Below are 18461 nucleotides of genomic sequence, written 5' to 3'. Positions count from 1 at the left end.
AAGAGTTACTTTTTAACGAGTAAAGGCTATACATATTGTGTGGCCTGATCCACTGAAATCCTGCATATATAATTGTTTCTGTTTGAAGTGTGAACAAAATGTGTGCATAAATTAAAAATTTTAAATATCTGCTTGTTTCTGTTTGGAGTGTGAACAAAATGTGTGCATAAATTAAATTTTTTAAATATCTGCTTGTCCAACAAAAAACCATAATTTTAAGGAATTATTTAAAAGTCACCAACAACAAATGTAGGTATAAAGGAATGGATATTTTAACTGATTTATATATAAGTGTGAATAGCTGCTATCACATATCCTAACCGAGTTTGATAAATAATAGTATATATTTTCCAACTGTTTCAAATTTGTTGACTGCTATTGTAAATAAATCATAATACAACATAATAATGAAAACAAAATAATTAAATGTTCTCCCTTTTATTAAAAAGTCTCGTCTGCTTCAAGATCTTGAATTTTGAAGTGTTCGTGCATCGTTTTTTGTTTTGTTTTTGTAATTTTTGCGCCTTTTAATAGCGTCGGTTTTACAATATTGTGTTTTTGTGTTTGCTTTAAGTTAAAAAAATAATAACTATGTGAATTAATAATTATGTCATGTGGACGTGTGATTGTTTGTGTATAAAGTAAAACTTATGTTTAAAGCAAAAGTGTTAATTGCAATTAAAAGAAACACATAAATGTACAAGCGAGTACACGCATAATAATAAATTACAAGTTGAAGCCACTTCGCATTGCTTGACAGCCTTAAAGCATGGGTTGTGGGGTGTGTGGGTGTAGAGTTTAGAGATTCATAGTTGAACTACGACGTTTAGACGGCAGAATGCGATGCGATAAGCTTCGAATGAATATATAGTACATACATAGACATCATTTCATCCAATCATTTAATTGTAGTTGTTAGGTTTTACTCGTTATTATTATTATCCGATTAATCATCTCATATGCTCTAAGTTTGTAAAGTTTATGTTATAGTTATAGTATGTATCTATATTGATTTGTTATGTAATGCATATTTTCACAAGTGTTGAAGTTGAATGCGGTCCTTGCTGTTATTATTAAAAGGTTGTTTTTCTTTTTTAATTTTTTTGTAAGGACACGCAGCTTCAAAGCTGCATTTATGTTTTTGTTTGACCAATGAATAGGCCAATTTTTTTCATTTCAAATTTTGATTTTTAATACAAATAAATGTAACTAAATTTAACTAATTGGCTTGTTGAACAAGTTGTGCTACAAACAGAAGAGCTTAACAGAAATTGTACAAAAGTTGATAAAAACTTGTAAGCCTAAAGTAGTTTATGTGTGTAATATAGCTCTTTAGAAGTATATTTATGTGATTGTTATTTAACATTTAATTAAAAAAAAAACATGATTATATAAACAATTTCATATGTATGCGTATTCTTCACATATACAGAAACAAAAACAAATATAGTATAGCAAGAAATGTGTGTGTAAGTGTACAGATTTTTTGTTGTAATGCATAACAGAAGGCTTTCGAAAACATACACATAAACTACATGAAATACAGTTTCGACTACATGATAAATTATAAATAGCTACGGTTTACATTATGCAATATTTTAATAATTAGCAAACTACACAGTTGCTGTATTCTTTCTCATTCCTCCATAACTGGGAATTGCAACTATGTTTTCATTTTATAGTTATGCCATACACATTTGTATGTATTTATGAATGTATGTATGTATCTCCAATGCAACTCACTAACATTGCTTGTCCTCACTTGATTGTGTTGTTTCCGCTTAGGCTTACAAAAACTTATGGTATAAACTAAACTGTAACAAATATATATGTAAATAAATTGCTGTAAATTATTTATAAATACATATATATGTAAATATATATATAGTGAATTATTTATAAATGTGTATATATAGGTATGTATATACGAAAAATTGTTGCGTTCAATGTCAGAGTCGGAGCCGGAGTCGTTGTCAGCGTGCATTGTATCCAAGACTCAATTTTTCACGCCAGTTGGGTCAATTATTAGTTCAGTTAATATTTCTCATTGGTTCACGCTGTTGCATTTTTCAGATGCTGGAGCTTAATCTTAAGCTCAGAAAATGTTGGTCGCTTGGCCGGATTCAGTTCCCAAGCCTGTCGCATCATTTCGTAAATTTCAGCGGGACAGCCCTCCGGTGCTTCCATCTTATAGCCAACTTCTACATGCTTCACGACATCAGCCAGTGGCTATAAATTGAAGGAGAACAAATCATTATTCAGAATGTAAGAATGTGTAGGAAGCAGGCTATATCTACGACTTACAATTCGTGGATAGGGCACACGCCCAAATGAATAGATTTCCCATAGCAGTATGCCAAAACTCCACATATCAGATTTGTTGGAGAAGCGCTGAAAGCAGGAGAGCGAACATTGTAAATGACTGACCTTTGTAGGCAGCGACTGCTTTACTTACGCCATTCTTGAGCGCTTCGGGCGCTGTCCATTTGATGGGCAGCTTGCCAACATCTAGATTATAGCATTCCTCGCGTGCCAAACCAAAATCGGATACTTTGGCCACACAATCCTCCGAGATGAGGACATTGCGCGCTGCCAAATCACGATGCACAACCTTTTTGGCTTCAAGATACTCCATTCCGGAGGCAGTGTCGCTATTCGTGACAAATATTAAATTAGATTAACTAGAGCTCATTTATTTTTATTCAGTCGCTTCAGTCTCTTACTAGGCAAAATGGATTTGATCCTTTCTCGTTATGTGCTGACGTCCTCGCGAACGCAAATAATCAACCAGCGATCCTTTGCTCATATATTCCGTAACCAAATACAAATGTTTGCTTGTAAATACCAGACCTATGAACTTGACCAAATTCTCGTGCTCAAGCGTGCTGTCAAGGAAAACATAAAAGGATTTAAGATGTCTTCTTAGAACCAGTTTGAATCTCAAGCACTTACGTCATGACGGAAGCTTCGGCTAAAAACTTTTGCACAGCGCCCTCGTCCTTCAGCATCTTGACGGCCACCTTATCGTTGCGCAATATGCCCAACATTACGTCTCCGAATTCACCTTTGCCTATGCTCTCACGCAGCTGCAGCTCCGCCTCGGGTATGACCCAACCCTTGTCCACGAAATCTTTGGAGTTAATGCAAAACTCTTGTTTGCCCAGTTTGGGCAGGCATTGAATGAGCTGTGTGCACAGACCATCCGCGTCCGCCTCGTAGTGCTGTGAAGTTATTTATTAACTAAGCATCTTATAGGTTTATTAATTTCATTCGATCACTTACCGCTACCAGTTGTCCAAGATTCTCAAAGTATTCCTCATCGTCAATTGTGAGCTTGTTTTCCAAATATTTAACACGATAGTGCTCCACCTTGCCTTGAAAGCAAACGCACAGCGTATAATCACCGGGAAAATTAGTTGACTCGCGCACCAGGAAGAGTCCATCCTCACGTGGCTGCAACAATTGCTCGGCCTCATCGCGTGTTATGCTGCCATGGAACCAACTGCAAGCAGTGAAAGGAGTGGTGAGTGGTGCAGATTATTGGTTTGTTCTTGTTGCTGTTTCTCCTACACAAACATAATGGCTGCCAAGTGCAACTCATTATGTGTCATGTTTGCGGCGACGACTTAAGAGCACGAATACTGAGTAGGTAATCGTAGTTCATTGATAAGATGGGCACAGTGATCCAAAGTCCAGTAATGTGTTCTCTAATTTAATCTGTTCTAAATAAATGTACAAGTTGTTGCCAATTTTAACTCCCCCAAAAATGTCGAGTCTAATCTTCCACCTTTCCCACTCCTTGGACCCTCTATCAGTCTTTCAGAATACTTCCCCAAGCTCCAATAAATTGTTTCAAGTGCTATCATGAGTTGAACCACAGTGTATGGCCTGAGGCTTGTATTTTTTTGATAAGATATAGCAATGTTTATCAATGGCCAAACGTACTGAAAAGACTACGGGCTACGGGACTTGCAGCAGGCATTTGAACTTACGGCATGGCATTGAGTTTCACTTCACATTTGCGCAGATGTTGCTGTTGCTGCTGGTGCGGGGCCAATGCATTTGTGGGCGAGAGAGAGGCTAGATTCATGGCCGTCGTGGAGCCGCTTGACCATGAGGCAGTTGGATTGCTGCCGCCATTGATGTCGAAGCTGTGCAGCGATGTTGACATGCTGCCACCGACGCCCGAATGCGGCTGCGCGGCGTGTGCGTGCGTGCCACCGCTTCCTGCCCCCACTGTGTGCAACAGCATGTTGCTGCCGTGCTGACCGCCGCTCAGTGCCAAGCTTTTCGGCGGCAACGCACGCTCCGGCGCATGCGACAGCGACAGCTGTGCCGCATTCAATGAGGACGACATCAGATTGTTGTTGCTGTTGCTGCTGCTGCTGTTGTTGGTGTTGGAAGCACAATTGGAGATTAGTTGTAGGTGTTGTTGCTGCTGTTGTTGTGTAACTGCTGCAACTGCAGCGGCAGTGCCCGTTACTGGCTGTGATGCTGGCTGCTGGATGTGTGAGTGTGGGTGTGTGCTGCTCGATTGTTGTGCGGCCAACGTCGGAGCTGGCGCTATTACCGTGGGCGCAAAGGTCGATAAAAGGCCGTGTTGCTGCTGCTGTTGTTGCTGCTGCTGTGTTGATGCCGCAGCAGCTGCTGCAGCGACTATTGTGTGCTGTTGCTGCTGCTGAGTCTGATTCGGCGATTTGGGCGAATTATTACTGGCGCTGGTTATTAAATTATGACTATTAAGCGCATGTATCGCCGCAGCGGCATTGTGTGCTGACAGTGCATGAATCTGCAATGGAATTCAAGGTTACGTTGACAGTTTTTAATTTTGAATATGTATGACATATTTATGTATGTTTACATCATCCGGCAGGGACACAATACGAGAATAGCTTATATCATTAGTCTAACTAGACTAGAAATTACTCTAAATTGTGCGAAAGAAGAGTCAAGCTGCTTATCAGAAGCCAAGTCAGTGAGACTTGTAACTTATGAATCTAAATCAAATTTAAATAAGTTGACAGAACGACCATATAAAAAAGTGAAAATTACAATTACTTACAAGTATGTAGATCGTTTCAACTGATTTATTTATTTGATATTGCATAACGTTTTTTTGCTGGACTCTTCAGAAATTACACTCAGATTGCATAGTTGATGATAAGGATGATAGGAATTTCAGAAAAACAAAAAGGAATTCTACTAAGAGGAGTTCTCACCACATTATTTTCTCGAAGATGCAGATGGTGGTGGTGCGGCGGTATGTTTGGCGGCACAATGTGTGGCTGCGATTGGCTCAGTTGTTGTTGATGCAGCAGTGGTGTTGCTCCACCTACGCCTACACCAACACCAACACCGACGCCAACACCCACGCCGGCATTCGGCTGTGGAGCTGGTCTTTTATTGTGTCGCAGCGGCGCCGTTGGTGGCATTTGATGCCCGGTGGTTTGCAGAAACCATGGATCACCTGCTGTACTCCCAGCTGTGGTTGCAGCTGCCACTGCTACCGAGGGCTGCGAGAAGCCACGATGATGACCCACAACTGTTGTTTGTCCGTTCTGTGTGGCTGTCGCGTGGCTGTTCATAACTGTGTTGTCGTCGATTTGATCGCTTTTGTCGCTCTGCGCACTTTTCTTAGCGACTGGTGATGATGCTGCTGCTGCTGCTATTGCTTTTGTTGTTGCTGTCGCACTTTCTGAGGTTGGTTTGGTTGTTGTTTTAGTTGCTGCTTGGTCTTGCCGGCTTTCTGGTTTTCTTGGCGGCTTGAAAGCCGCACTTCCCTCCACCTGTTTATTCTTCAGTAGTCCCTGTTTTATTTCAACTGTTATTAAATCGCCTTCGCCACTAACTCTGGTGGTTGGCTCGTCCCCTACTCTTCGTTGTTCTTGTTTCCGCTTCGATTTGGAATCTTTTGCTAATAAAGCTTCCTCGTCTGTAATAAAGTGCGAATAAAAGTGAAATTTATTCATTAATTAACAGACACATACATATACCTAGAAAGTTTAATATATCATTGCTAATCTAATCTAAACACACAAATTCCCACAAACATATAAAACACACACACTCACCCAGCAGCGGACAACTTATTGAGAATGAGCAGTTGAAACCAACTAAGTTGAAATTTCTGGTAGTATATATAAAGGTTCTTTCGTATAGCTTTTTTATTTAAGTGTCAATAAATCAGTGGAATTGGAGTTCTGAATTCACTTCAATTGAATTCTACTCGCACTTAAATTGCATTTAAAATGTCGTTTATAATGGCATTTGTTGATATTCCAGCGGTCAGAGCAATAACAATAATAACTAATCATATCTAGATAGCTGGCAATAATTTGTTTATCGCATCTCAAGGTTAGCGGCTCGTTTATCACAGAACTGACAATTTCAATGCAGTTTGTACAGCTTGCCAAGCCAGGCGGCTTAGGCATTCGCCAATCATCGCTTTGGACAGTGACCTAATCTACTTTGAAACTGAATGAAATAGTTGCGCTTCATCGCAGCGATAATTGCATCACTGCTGATCGGATCGCAAATGCCACGCGCTCTACACTAGAGCTCTGGCCAACTCACTATTTACCTAATCTAATGCACGTTCGTCTAATCGGGCATGCTGTACACCCTTCGAACAAATGCCACTGTCAGCGATTACGTAAATCCAACCGTATATACGCAGCAGATACACTTAATACATACATACATGGGCATACATATACCTTTATATTCGAAATGTTAATTGTTTTTCAACTGCGGTGCGCACTTAAGCGGCATGCTAATCAAAATGCCGCTTACTCAGACGCTCGGAAAGTCACACGCGGGTCGCGACTCGCAGCTCGCAACTCGCGAGTCAGCACACAATGGTACGCCCACGCCTTCGCATACACTCAGAAAATCGTGGACATACAGACAATGTTGATTCAATTGATTAAGCCACAAGTGTTTCAGGGGGTCTGGTCTGTCTGTGTTTCATATTGTTCTTCGTTCTCAAATGTCTTAATTGGTTCAAAAGAATTTTAAAAAAATACTTCTTCTTTTGTTTCATTAAATTCAGAATTGACGAATGCCTAAAATGATCCTTTGGCAGCTAAATTGTTATTTAGATATCTATCTAATCATCGCCTCATTACTAAAGCTTTCAAATTTCAGAGGTAAGGATGCATTCTAAGCATGCAATCTTTTAGCTTTGGGATTTCCTATACACTCGTAACATTTAAAAAATGATCTGTATCAACTTACTAAGTAGTACTTAATGCAATTTTTGGAATTCTTTTCGAAATAATTTGTGTATGCTAAATTATTGCTTGTATCTTATTGTTCCATTTCATTTTTTGCAGTGTAACTGCTGCGGTTCCAATACTCTATGAGAGATACATTCGCAAAATGTTTTACATTTAAAATTGTGTGACACGCATAGTTAAAAGTTTTACTGCGCAATTTGGTAGCAACTACTGGCTTTTTAAATAAAAACACAACAAACATATGCAGCATATATGCAAATATATGGGTGTGTGTGTGTGTGTGTAAATGTATCTTACAAGCTACACAAATTTGGCTATTTGCATGACGAGCACAATGATGATTCAGTTGATGTTTACCTGCCTTGCTTGGGCTGAGGCCAATTAAAATTCTCTAGGCGCCGAGTACAAATTGGTGACCCGCTATAAATATTCCCACACATACAAACATAACTCAAAAGCTAAGCGTTAAGCAGCATAAAGCTAGAGCGGAAATTCGCTAACGGCTTGCCTGGAAGGAGGAGCGGGGACAGGGGGCAGGGGGCATGGCTGTTACTCACTCTGCCCGCTTGTTAGGCTAGCTTTGATTCGCCTACTAACGAACTGGAGTCGCACGGAATGGAATTCTGCTTAGTCAACTTAATGTTTTAATCATTTGAGATTTTTCCGGCTGCCTTGCCCCTAAGCATGATGTTTTTTTTTATTTTTCGGGCTTCGTTTTAAGTGCGCACACAAAACTCACTTTGTACGCTGTTTAATTTCTTAATTTTATGTAAATTTGATTAAGCGAATATTTTTTTGGGTATTACGGAAACGTTTTTTGCATACTCAATTTTCATTTAGAGCCGATGTGGCGGCTGCTGCTGCCATTCTAGCATTTTTGTTGTTGTTGTTGGGTGCTTTGTACGAAGATTTATCGTGGGAGTTTTATGTGGGCTCTTTTTTTTTGGGATTGATGGAGCGCAGGGGGCTAATTAAATGTTGCTTGCATTATGTGTGCGGCCTTGTATGCGACACTTGCCAAATTAAAAAAAAAAAGAGACCTTTCATTGCTGCTACAGTTTATTGTTTATGAGCCACATCCGCATGCGATTATTGTACAAACTCATGCAGTTGCAATTATGGCCAAGAGACAATGAGGCAGTTACGATTAACAAACAAATTATTCGATCATGACTCTCCAAAAAAGCTTTGAATAAAAATTGCAATGCGTTATTTGATCATTATGGCTTCCTGACTGGCAAATTTTACAGTCACGCTATATATAGTATTTATGAAATGTATCTGAGTTGTTTGTCTGGAGTTGAAAATAACAAACAGCTATCGACATTTAGTACATACAAATGTATATGTATGCATGTATATGTGTCTGGAGCATTACTCATAGTTACTTACGATATGCATGCTTTCGATTTTTAAATAAATTGACAAGCATTTAAGAATCTTATTGCTTTGTCCATTTGAGCTGCGCTTTGCCCGATGGGATCTCAAGCTAATTGATGTGTGACCTTGACATTGTGCAGGAATCAGCGGGTGGTGGGGATTACTCTACTGAGAGAGGAAGAGATCTCGTTCCCGCATATTTTACGCAGTTTATGTCAGTAATAATGATCAGGCCTTGCCTTCATGACTCACACTGAACACTCAAGCCCGTAATGATGACGAGCAAGCAAGTCACTCATTGTTTATACTAAGTGTGTACGCTGTGTGTGTGTATGCGTGTGTGCCATAGTATTTACAAGTTAACGCCTGCCTGCACATGTCATAAGATTCTCACCATGCGACCCACTCAGCCGACCAACAGAACGGATACTGAATGGCGATGACTCCACACTCAGTTCAGTGTAAATATTGAGGGTCGATTAGTCAGAGACTATAACCCCACATATGGATAGCAAATTAATTTGTTTTTATTTTCCTATTTTTATTGACAAATAAACGCCATTCGAGGTGATCAATTTAATGATCATTTAATATCATTACATTTATTACAGGCACGCAAATTCGCATTGTTTGTCGCCGTTGATTACAATTACGAGTATCGACTGACTTCTCGACAGGTGTTGCCAAATATTTAGCCACCTGCCCAATTTTTGTTTTGGCCACGCGAGCACGAAATGTAAACAAATTGAAACAGAAGCAGCCGCGATTCTTGCAAAACATGCCCACGAAACGATTGCGCAAAAGGGTGCAACAACAAATTGTTGAACAATTAAAACAGTAATTAATAACGTGGCTAGCAAGCAACAACAAAATGTGAAGTCCAACTTGGCGAAAAACGCATTACAACAAGTAAGTAATAATAACTATGTACTATACATACATACGTCTACATAGTCGTATGTATTGCAAGGTGCTGGTTATTTTTATGGTACTTGTCTGTGCCATTTGTTGCATCAACACACAACTGTTAAGCAAATACGGCAAATAGCAGGAGAGCTGCTCGTTTGCGTGAACGTAAAAACGAAGTGTAATTGAGGCAAGTGCGAAATGGTTTTCAATATTTATTAGCCGCTCAAAAAAAAAATGAACAAAGCAAATCCAATTGTCAGGCAGATAAGCCAGTCGGTCGGATATTTAAAATTAAAAATTATCAATTGAAATGTAAGTAATAATCATAAACATATTCATAAATTACTGACAATGATGTGCCGGACATAAGAAGCACTGAAGGGTGCAAAAAACGAAACCAAACAAAACAAAGTATTTAAAAGCCACACACGCATCGTAAAACTGAATGATTCATTGGGTAATTGTCATTTGATTTGTGTATGCATATATATTACTATAAATAATGCTTTTGTTATGCACTAAACCAACTCGCATGTACATGCGATATTTACTTATTGGAGGGTGTTCCGCCAAATGCGCAATATAGTACATATATTTATTTAATTAGATGAGCTATTTAGACGGATGAGGTAATATATTGCGGCATTGGTATGGGCTGTCTTTACAATAACCATATAATTAATAAGCATATGGGGAGCGTTTCTTCCTGTTCTACAATCGACAGTTCTTTTGTGTAGATAATATAAATACTCCCTACTACTTTCAACAGTCTGATGGCTTGGGCTTTTCTAAATACATAGGATGGATCTTAAAATTCTTTAAAAATAGAATATTCCTTTCCCAGTTTAGTTAAATACATTCTGAGTACCTAAGCCAGAATATTTCATTAACAAATTTTAGATCAGCTAATAAGGTATTTAGACAATCCATGTAGGATCATACATATTGTATATAATGCACTGTAATTTAAGGTTTCCCCAGAGCTATTCGAAATACTGCAGCTCTACATAAAAATTAATGCTCACACTTTAGATTCACACACCTCAGCACGAGATCTCAACGGTTAATGTACGTAGACAGTTCGAGAGCGTTCTGCAAATAATAGTCCTTCTGTGTGCATGGCTGACTATCTAACTACACGATGGCCCTCACTGCCACTCTCCTGCACCAATTCAGGGTCAACAGCACCAACATTCCCAACCCATTCAGCAATCAACTGCTGCTGTTGCTGCTGCCGTCCCATCACCCATTGTAGCGTCCCTTTCTGCCTTTCTGACTGGCAGCCAAGTTTATGGCCTGAACACACGATAGCCAGCTAGCCACTGTAATTAGTATAGTTTTCCCCATGTCTGTGCTTAGGTTTCCTTCTTCCTGAACTCGCGCACTCTCTCACACGAGACACGCGCAGACAGAAGAGGTGAGGAGCATTGTGTCTGTCCGTCCGTTTGCGGTTTTCCTGCGCTCGCTCACATGCGATATGCAAATTTTACAACACACCGCTGCCGAAAGCCAACGGAGCAAGTCTCTTCGTCATCAGCATGTGACCATAGCTTCGTTCCATTCATGGTAGTCAGCGTCCGTGTCGGTGTCGTTCCATTCATGGCTTTTGTTTGGGCCTAGCCACCACCACAGTGACTGGCAGCCAGCGCCCTCCTGACAGACTAACTGACTAAAGTTACCTTTCTTTCTTTCTTTTTTTTCGTTTTTTCATTTTTTCGCATTCGCTCGCTTGCTGAAATGTCAGTGCAATTTTACACTTTCCAGCTCGAAACTACGAGGATGATGACGATAATGATGATGAAGACTGTAGGGTATGGGGAAGAACTGTTGACTGAGTTTTGCACACAATGTGCTGGAAATTGTATTGAGTATGTGTCTGCGTGTCCGGTGTCCGTGTGTGTGCTCGTGTGACGTATATTTACATGTTTTTCTGTTCTTCCTTGTCTCACACAATGAGGAAGCAATACAAAAGATTCTCACGTACTCGTTACCACTATTGGTATTTAACTCTTATTCCTTCCTTCTTCCACTCTTCTATTCTCCTTTCTTGATCGTGTGCAACTTTTTCAAGTTCCTACCACTTTCATATTTCAATTCACATCCCAACATTCAGTCCGTTCGGTGGCTGCACAGCTTTTGGTATGCCTCTGTTGGACCGATATCTGACTAAAATTATAACTTTTTTTTCCATTACAGGAAAAACAAAAACTCAAGGTAAACAAAGTGTAGTAGCTTTGTGCAAAGCAAAGAATCTACGTTTCTAAGTGAGAATTATCATTTCTAAAAGAGCTTCATTCTAAAAAGCAAGATACAGAAAATGTGTTGTTCGTCTAAACCTATAGTATTATAAACTACTAAAATTTTCGGATCATCCAATGTTTTGGGTACATTTCTAGTATTTAACGCACACCAAGATTTGTGTCCTGACTAGATGCATAAGACTTAAAAGAAAGACAATCCACTGAAATCATTAAAATTGTTTTCCTGAAAGAGTTGAAAAATCAACCGAAACCAATAAAGTGATATCAAACCCAATAAATCTGAAATTCATGATCTCGTTTGAACGTTTTGACGACCTGCAACATTTTGCAAATCTTAAGGGAAACTCTATCTACATAGATTCGAATAGATATGGTTTTTTTTTTACTTGTAACTCAATATGCAAAATGTTGACAGACCAAACGTACTCGTAAAAATGAAAACATACATTTGCAAGTTGCAACATTGACGACGACAGTGTTGCCAACAATTGAGGGCAGGGTTGTCTGCCTGTGGGTCGTTGCAGTTACAGGTTTAATTGCTGTTTTTTTTTTTTTTTGGTTTGGTTTTTTGGTAGCTGTATCGGCACTTAACTGTAAACGAATTTTGCATACTAACCGAACCAATCGTCGGTGCTGATAATGATGGGCGGCAACGAGGAGCTGGAGTTGGGTTTACTTTGTAGTTGCGTTATGTCTTTGGTTTTGTTATGCTGCTGTTGAGTGCCGCGCTTTGGTTTTGGTTTTGTTTGAAAATCTACGATGCCGTTGTTGTTGTTATTATTATTGTTATTGTTGCTGGCACGCTGAAATTTACGCTGAGCTGTGCGCAAAAAGTTCAGAAGGCGAGCATCAATGGGCAGAGGCATTGGTTGGCCAGAAGAGGCCTTGACTATGCCGTGGTGGTTGCCACTTGACTGTGGCGCGTACTTATCACAAAAGTAAAACTCTTTGCGCTGCGTAGAGGCGGGGACATACGCAGCACTTAGACTGCTGGAGAGGAGCTGCGGCTTTCGCCGCTGCTTGTTGCTACTCTGCTGGCCGTTGCTATTGGCCCTGAGTTCTTTGTGAGTCAAAGTGCTGGCGCTGCGTGAGACCACCTTGCCACTTGGCGGCTGGCTGAGACTCTGTTTGCACCAATAAATATCCTTGCTGCCAAAGTAATAACGTTTGCGTGTATCGTTTATGTGTCGTGGCTTGTTTTGCATCAGCTTTTTGTTGTTGCCGCCCACGCTGTTGCCACTCCCGCTGCCACTGCCGCTGCCACTGCCACTGCCGCTTCCGATCCCCTGAGAATTGTCGCTTAAATAGCTGCTCAATGTAGTACCCGCGGATTTGTCACGTTCGGAAGTTCTTGTTGCTGTTGTTGTTGTTGCTGCCGAGGTCGAAATGGTGGGCGTAAGATAGGAATTCGATTGGATGAACACGCCATCGCAGGTTATCTTAATTGTTGTCACCATGTTACACGGAGGCGCACGGGGCGAGGCATAGTCTACAGTTATTTAGCCCGCGGTTATGTGATGTAATTACAAGTTCACTTTTCAACACTGGTTCGATAATACATACATATACTTAGTAGGACACAACAATTACTTCTCTTGATGGCGCAATGACGCAAAAGCATCTATCATGTATTTAGCATATCAAATATTTATTTTAAAATCACTTCAGCTATGAATACTGATAATAACATTCAATTACCCTGTCTCACAGGATAATGGCTTCCATTCGAAGCAATGTCGGACCAGTTCTAATGAATGCTTTAAGAATCGCATCAACGATGATGATGACCCACTAACAGTCTTCTTGCCATTATATACTCATATTATGATCTGCCCTGCCCTGCCCTGCCTTGCCTTGCCACACCGGCCAAATTGAGGCTAATGCCACAAACAATGCACTGGAAATTGTTTTCTTTTGTAATAACACTAATTAAAGTTTTTGCACTTCAATTTTCGACGGACATCGAGATCTGAAAGGCGGGTGAGCAGATACACATTCAGCCATAAAAATCAATAGAGAAGAAGAGAACCAAGCAATAATGGCAACTACACAAATAATGATAATACCAATAGCAATAGCAGTCGCAGTCGCAGGAGAAGCAGTAAGAGCAATAGAAAAAATTTCTATGGAGAAAATTCAAGCAAAAATAATAGCAAACTGAAATTGAGTTGATTTGAAAAGAGCTTGCGGATAATGATAATGACGATGACAAAGCATCGCTGCTCCAAATTTGTCAGCCAAGTCACTTCATGGAGTGCTGCCGTGCTGCCGGGAGGGGGGCAGGAGCAATAACTAACTGTTGGCAAGCTCAAGAGTTGCTGGCATGACAGCGGCGCCGGGCGGGACTGGGCGGGGGACGTAGCCGTTTCGCATTTTTGACATTTTCTACAACTCAATTTTGCCACATTAACTGTTATTCAGTTAAGCCTTCGAGCCAACTCAGCAGACCTGTGGAGGGAAACACACACATACAAGCACACACACATAGATACGTAAATTGTAAAGCTCTTTCATTTATTGTGTTATTGTTTTTTGTGGGTTGGGAAAACACGAACTGCATGGGGCAAAAACTCGGGCAGACTCTGGCGGTTGAATTGAATTGGAATTTACTGGAATTGTGGGTACATATTGTGCAAATAATTTGGGCGTGGGAATGCACTCACTCTTGCTGGTGCTGCTGCTTCTGCTAATGTTGTTACATTTTATTCAAGACAGGTAGAAGACGAGCAGTATATAAACACGTTAATGTATGTATGTATTTCTGTGTGGGTTGGTACGGGAAAGTACGTGCTTTTAGATACTCACATAAGTACGTGAAATGATAATGTTGGGTGCGTTGTGAACAATGTGCAGATAAAGATGTTAACATGAGAGATTTAGAAATGCAAAGCAAAGCAATGTACATAGAGTTGAGATGAGATGTGAGATTGATAAAAAAAATATGAAAGACAGGTTGAAAAGTCTACCCAGCCGAACAGCATGAATGAATTTACTACCAGAAAGATGAAATTCAACATGTTTCCTTCTAGATAGACACATATTTGATAATTTAAATTAATTTATATTTGATATCGAACATTTGTTATTAATTAGTAAAATTTCCATTATTATTTCCATTACTTTTTATTAAACATTCAACAAAATGTTTAATAAAAATTTGAAAATATTTAGCTAAATTTTGCCTTTTACTTTTGACTCGTACTGGCCATTTAAACCGTGAGCGAAGCGCAAAATATTTCTGTCTTAGGGTATTAACACCTACTTTCACGTTAGTGTGAAGTTTGATCGGGATATATCAATTAGCGTGTGTTTGGCAGCTCTTTGTTTACGACGCGAAAAGTCCGTCTGGTGATTTTTACAATGGAAAATAAATTTAACAGCGAGTTGGTAAATGTTGCAAAAGCATTTTGGGTAGTTTACTCTATCAAGTACGCAATTCAGTGGCATAAAGAGTTCCGGGGGGTCGTGAGGTCGTAATATTGGAAAAATCAACTAAATTTAGCTCGAAAATCGTAGTGTTGAGATCGACTTAACACAGTAACAGGCGATCCTGGTCGAGGCCTATAACAAGTGAACGAAAAATTGGGCTTAAGAACTTGCTAACTATGCTTGTATTAGCTTAAAAAGAGCCTACTTTAAAAGCGAAAATAAAGATTTGTATTAAAAAATGTACATACGAATATTTACTGCTTTGTATTAAAACATGTACATATGGATGTTAAATAGTCCGGGCACAAATAATTGAAAAAAATAATACCTATTTTATTTAATTAAAGGCCTAAAACTTTATAAAAACTACTATCACTTTTTGGGTTCCTAAATAAAAATGGTTGCTTCAACAACCAAACAAAAATATACTTGTATATATATTCACTTTCTAATAAATGCCAAATAATTAGCTTACGCGACACCCTCGCCAACTACAGTTCACCTGAACTTCTAGTGGAATAAATATCTATTCAATTTAATATGCAAATGTGCAGCTCCAGAATTGGGCACATGGAAAGTGACTGCATATCAAGACCCAAATGTCATGACCCATAAAAGTGCACGCGCAACTTAAAAAGTACAACAAAATTCTCTGGGCGTTCGACCTGCTGCCCAGAAGAAAAAAGTCTGACAGAGACAATTCCGTTGGAGCTGCTGGCCAACACCAATTTTTTGGAAAATGCAAATGACAAAACCTAATTAAGAAAACCAGCAACGACAGCGGCAACAACAGCAAGAGCGATAGAAAGACAAAAACAAAAATATGACACAACAGGTTTTTGTTGTGCTCTTTTTATTATTGTTTGTTTGTGTGTGTTTGTATCATAAACAATATCACGACAAAATGCAAAATGAAAAGCGAAAACAAAATAAAATTCAAGATATTGTTAAAGTTCGCATAAAAATTAAGTAAGACAGAGTGGCAATGATAATAAACAACACACATATGAGCGTAAACAGAAACAGAAAGTCTGATGAGGCAATACCAAAGTCGGGAGCTAACTATGAGAGTAAGAGGCTGGGCAGGTTGCATATCCTCAAGCTACATACAAACATATGTACATATATGTAAGTGAGTGAGTTGCACATGCCACATACGTTCGGACATACATCGTTACGTACTCGTATGTCTGTTCACATGTAGTTAGTTTTTCGGCAAGCACGCAGTGAAAGTTTATTGTTTTGGTTTCTGTTTCTTTAACGCATTGGCCATGCAAGGAGCGTCGCCGCCGGCTTGTTTAAAATTAATTAATAATTTAAATCTTAACTTTGTTAGGTGCTGGCATGCATACAAATACAACAACAACAATTACGAGCTCAAAAGAAGGCGCCAAAGACACTTAAACAGAGAAATAAAAAAATAAACATTTTTTATTTTTAAAAAGATGCGCGCATGCGCAATTGAAAAATTGAATGCGCCATTGGCTCTTGGGCTGACTTCTTTGCCAGGTTGGCTGACTGCCTAGATGGTTGGCAAAGTGGAGACTCCGTCGTGTGCAGTGAATGGTAAATTGAATAAGTGGTGGAAAACACAATTACTATTTTAAGAAAAAAACCTATGTACAGTTAATAAAACATAAAAAATTGTTTCACGCGCTTCAACTAAAGTCTCTTTGTAATTGAATGCGTTTTCGTTGTTGTATTTTCGGTGCCGCGTCTTGTCCACTTTCACTCGACGTGGCCGCGGCTCCAATTGCACCTCTCAGGATGATATTTTATGGATTAGTTTTACCGCCTGAGATCACAACAGACCGCGACTCTCGCGAATTTTGCACGCCATTGACTGAAAATTGCGCGACAGTTAGTCCAGATAGATACTCAGAGGTAGCGACGACTCACGACAGGGAAAACTAGTTATATTTAGTTTCTGGAGTTGATGGAAAAGCGGCGCATTCAACGTTTAGAGTGGGACGCACGGTCCGATGACTAATGCGCTGGAAAATTGCAAATGGTTTTGCTAGTTTGCTCTAAGTTGGCACTTTTGTTTTTTTTTTCTTGTTGTATTTTTTCTAAGTTAAAAATGTCTGCACGTCGACCAAATTAGCGTTCAAAATCAATTGAGTAAACCTAATGACTCATGCAATTTTCCACTGCAGTTGGTAGGAGTGGGTTTCTTCTAGCGGTCCTGCTTTAGTTTATTTTCAAATCATTCGTGCTGGCCAATTTATGCAGGGAAATGTTAATGATGGGGAAACAATTTTGATAGCTATTTTTCCTAATGTAGCAATTGCTAAAGCAATAGGATTTAAAGCAAAATTTCATCTCGATAGCTTCGTGTATGGAGAGACAAATCTCTATATTATTTGTTAAATGTTGATTTATTTTGAGCTCCTCATTTGTTTGTGATTTGTTACGCCAAAAAGACAAAATTGGTTATCCTTAACTGTAACTATGGCGCGACAAAGCGCCCAAAAACGTCATTGCGCCATCAAGACAAGTTCACACAATATATGAAAACATGCAAATTTTTGTAGATACATTTCACAATTGTCGTTTGCAGTAGGAAACTGTTAGTTCGTTGCTTTCGCTAACAGATACTTCTACATCGTGAACAAACATATTTTAATTTGAAATTCATTTTCATCATTCACTTCCTTGAGGCAGCACACAGACAATAAAAAGCATGCCAATCTTTCATATGTATAATAAATTATTACAAGTTATCATCATTTGCCAAAAAGATTACACAATTCGCCGTCATTTACACGTTTATTGCAATACGAATTTATATTTCCTAATGCTGGGCGATGATTTTAAATATTTTTTATTGATTTGCATATGGATTGTTTAATTAACGTAATTATTTATTACAATTACAAACATTGCGATTGCAATCCACACGCGAAATATGTACTCGTACGTTGCGCATGCGCAGGGTGCTTTTTCTTTAACTCTGCTTCTTCTCCGACATAGTACCGCACGTTTTGCAGTCACGTTCGAAACTGAAAAGTGCTTGCACCAAGCTTGTGAAGTTTAAGCGGCAAAGAGCGTGACTCATACTGAGAGAGAAAGGGAGAGAAAGAGAGCCGGTTTTATATGTTTTGAGAGCTACAAGTTGCGCTTTGCATGTATTTGTACCATGCCGGCTTACACGTATAGGTAACGTGATTTTTTTCTCGCATGCTATAAAATGTAGCCATTCACAATAGTTTCCATTTAAAATGCTATACATTTATAGTAATTG

General features: G+C 39.2%; 1 protein-coding gene across 2 annotated transcripts; it reads right to left on the bottom strand.

The window, feature by feature from the left end:
- Positions 1-422: 422 nt before the first annotated feature.
- On the bottom strand, positions 423-18196 carry LOC115623878. 2 transcript variants are annotated; one of them, XM_030518428.1, is made up of 10 exons: positions 18099-18196; positions 12405-13332; positions 5220-5932; positions 3993-4789; positions 3283-3502; positions 2953-3221; positions 2724-2885; positions 2456-2651; positions 2305-2391; positions 423-2229 (listed from the first exon to the last, which is right to left on the bottom strand). In XM_030518428.1, the coding sequence occupies exons 2-10, from the start codon at positions 13243-13245 to the stop codon at positions 2053-2055; spliced, it is 3462 nt and encodes a 1153-aa protein (XP_030374288.1). In that variant the 5' UTR covers positions 13246-13332; positions 18099-18196; the 3' UTR covers positions 423-2052. The 2 variants fall into 2 exon arrangements, with proteins under 2 accessions (XP_030374288.1, XP_030374287.1); XM_030518427.1 differs by having other exon boundaries at positions 18089-18180.
- Between the last annotated feature and the right edge of the window lie 265 nt (positions 18197-18461).

This window comes from Scaptodrosophila lebanonensis, unplaced genomic scaffold, assembly GCF_003285725.1.
Source record: "Scaptodrosophila lebanonensis strain 11010-0011.00,11010-0021.00 unplaced genomic scaffold, SlebRS2 tig00000053-arrow-pilon, whole genome shotgun sequence".
Lineage (NCBI taxonomy): Eukaryota > Metazoa > Arthropoda > Insecta > Diptera > Drosophilidae > Scaptodrosophila > Scaptodrosophila lebanonensis.
This window is presented reverse-complemented; position numbering and strand designations above follow the sequence as displayed.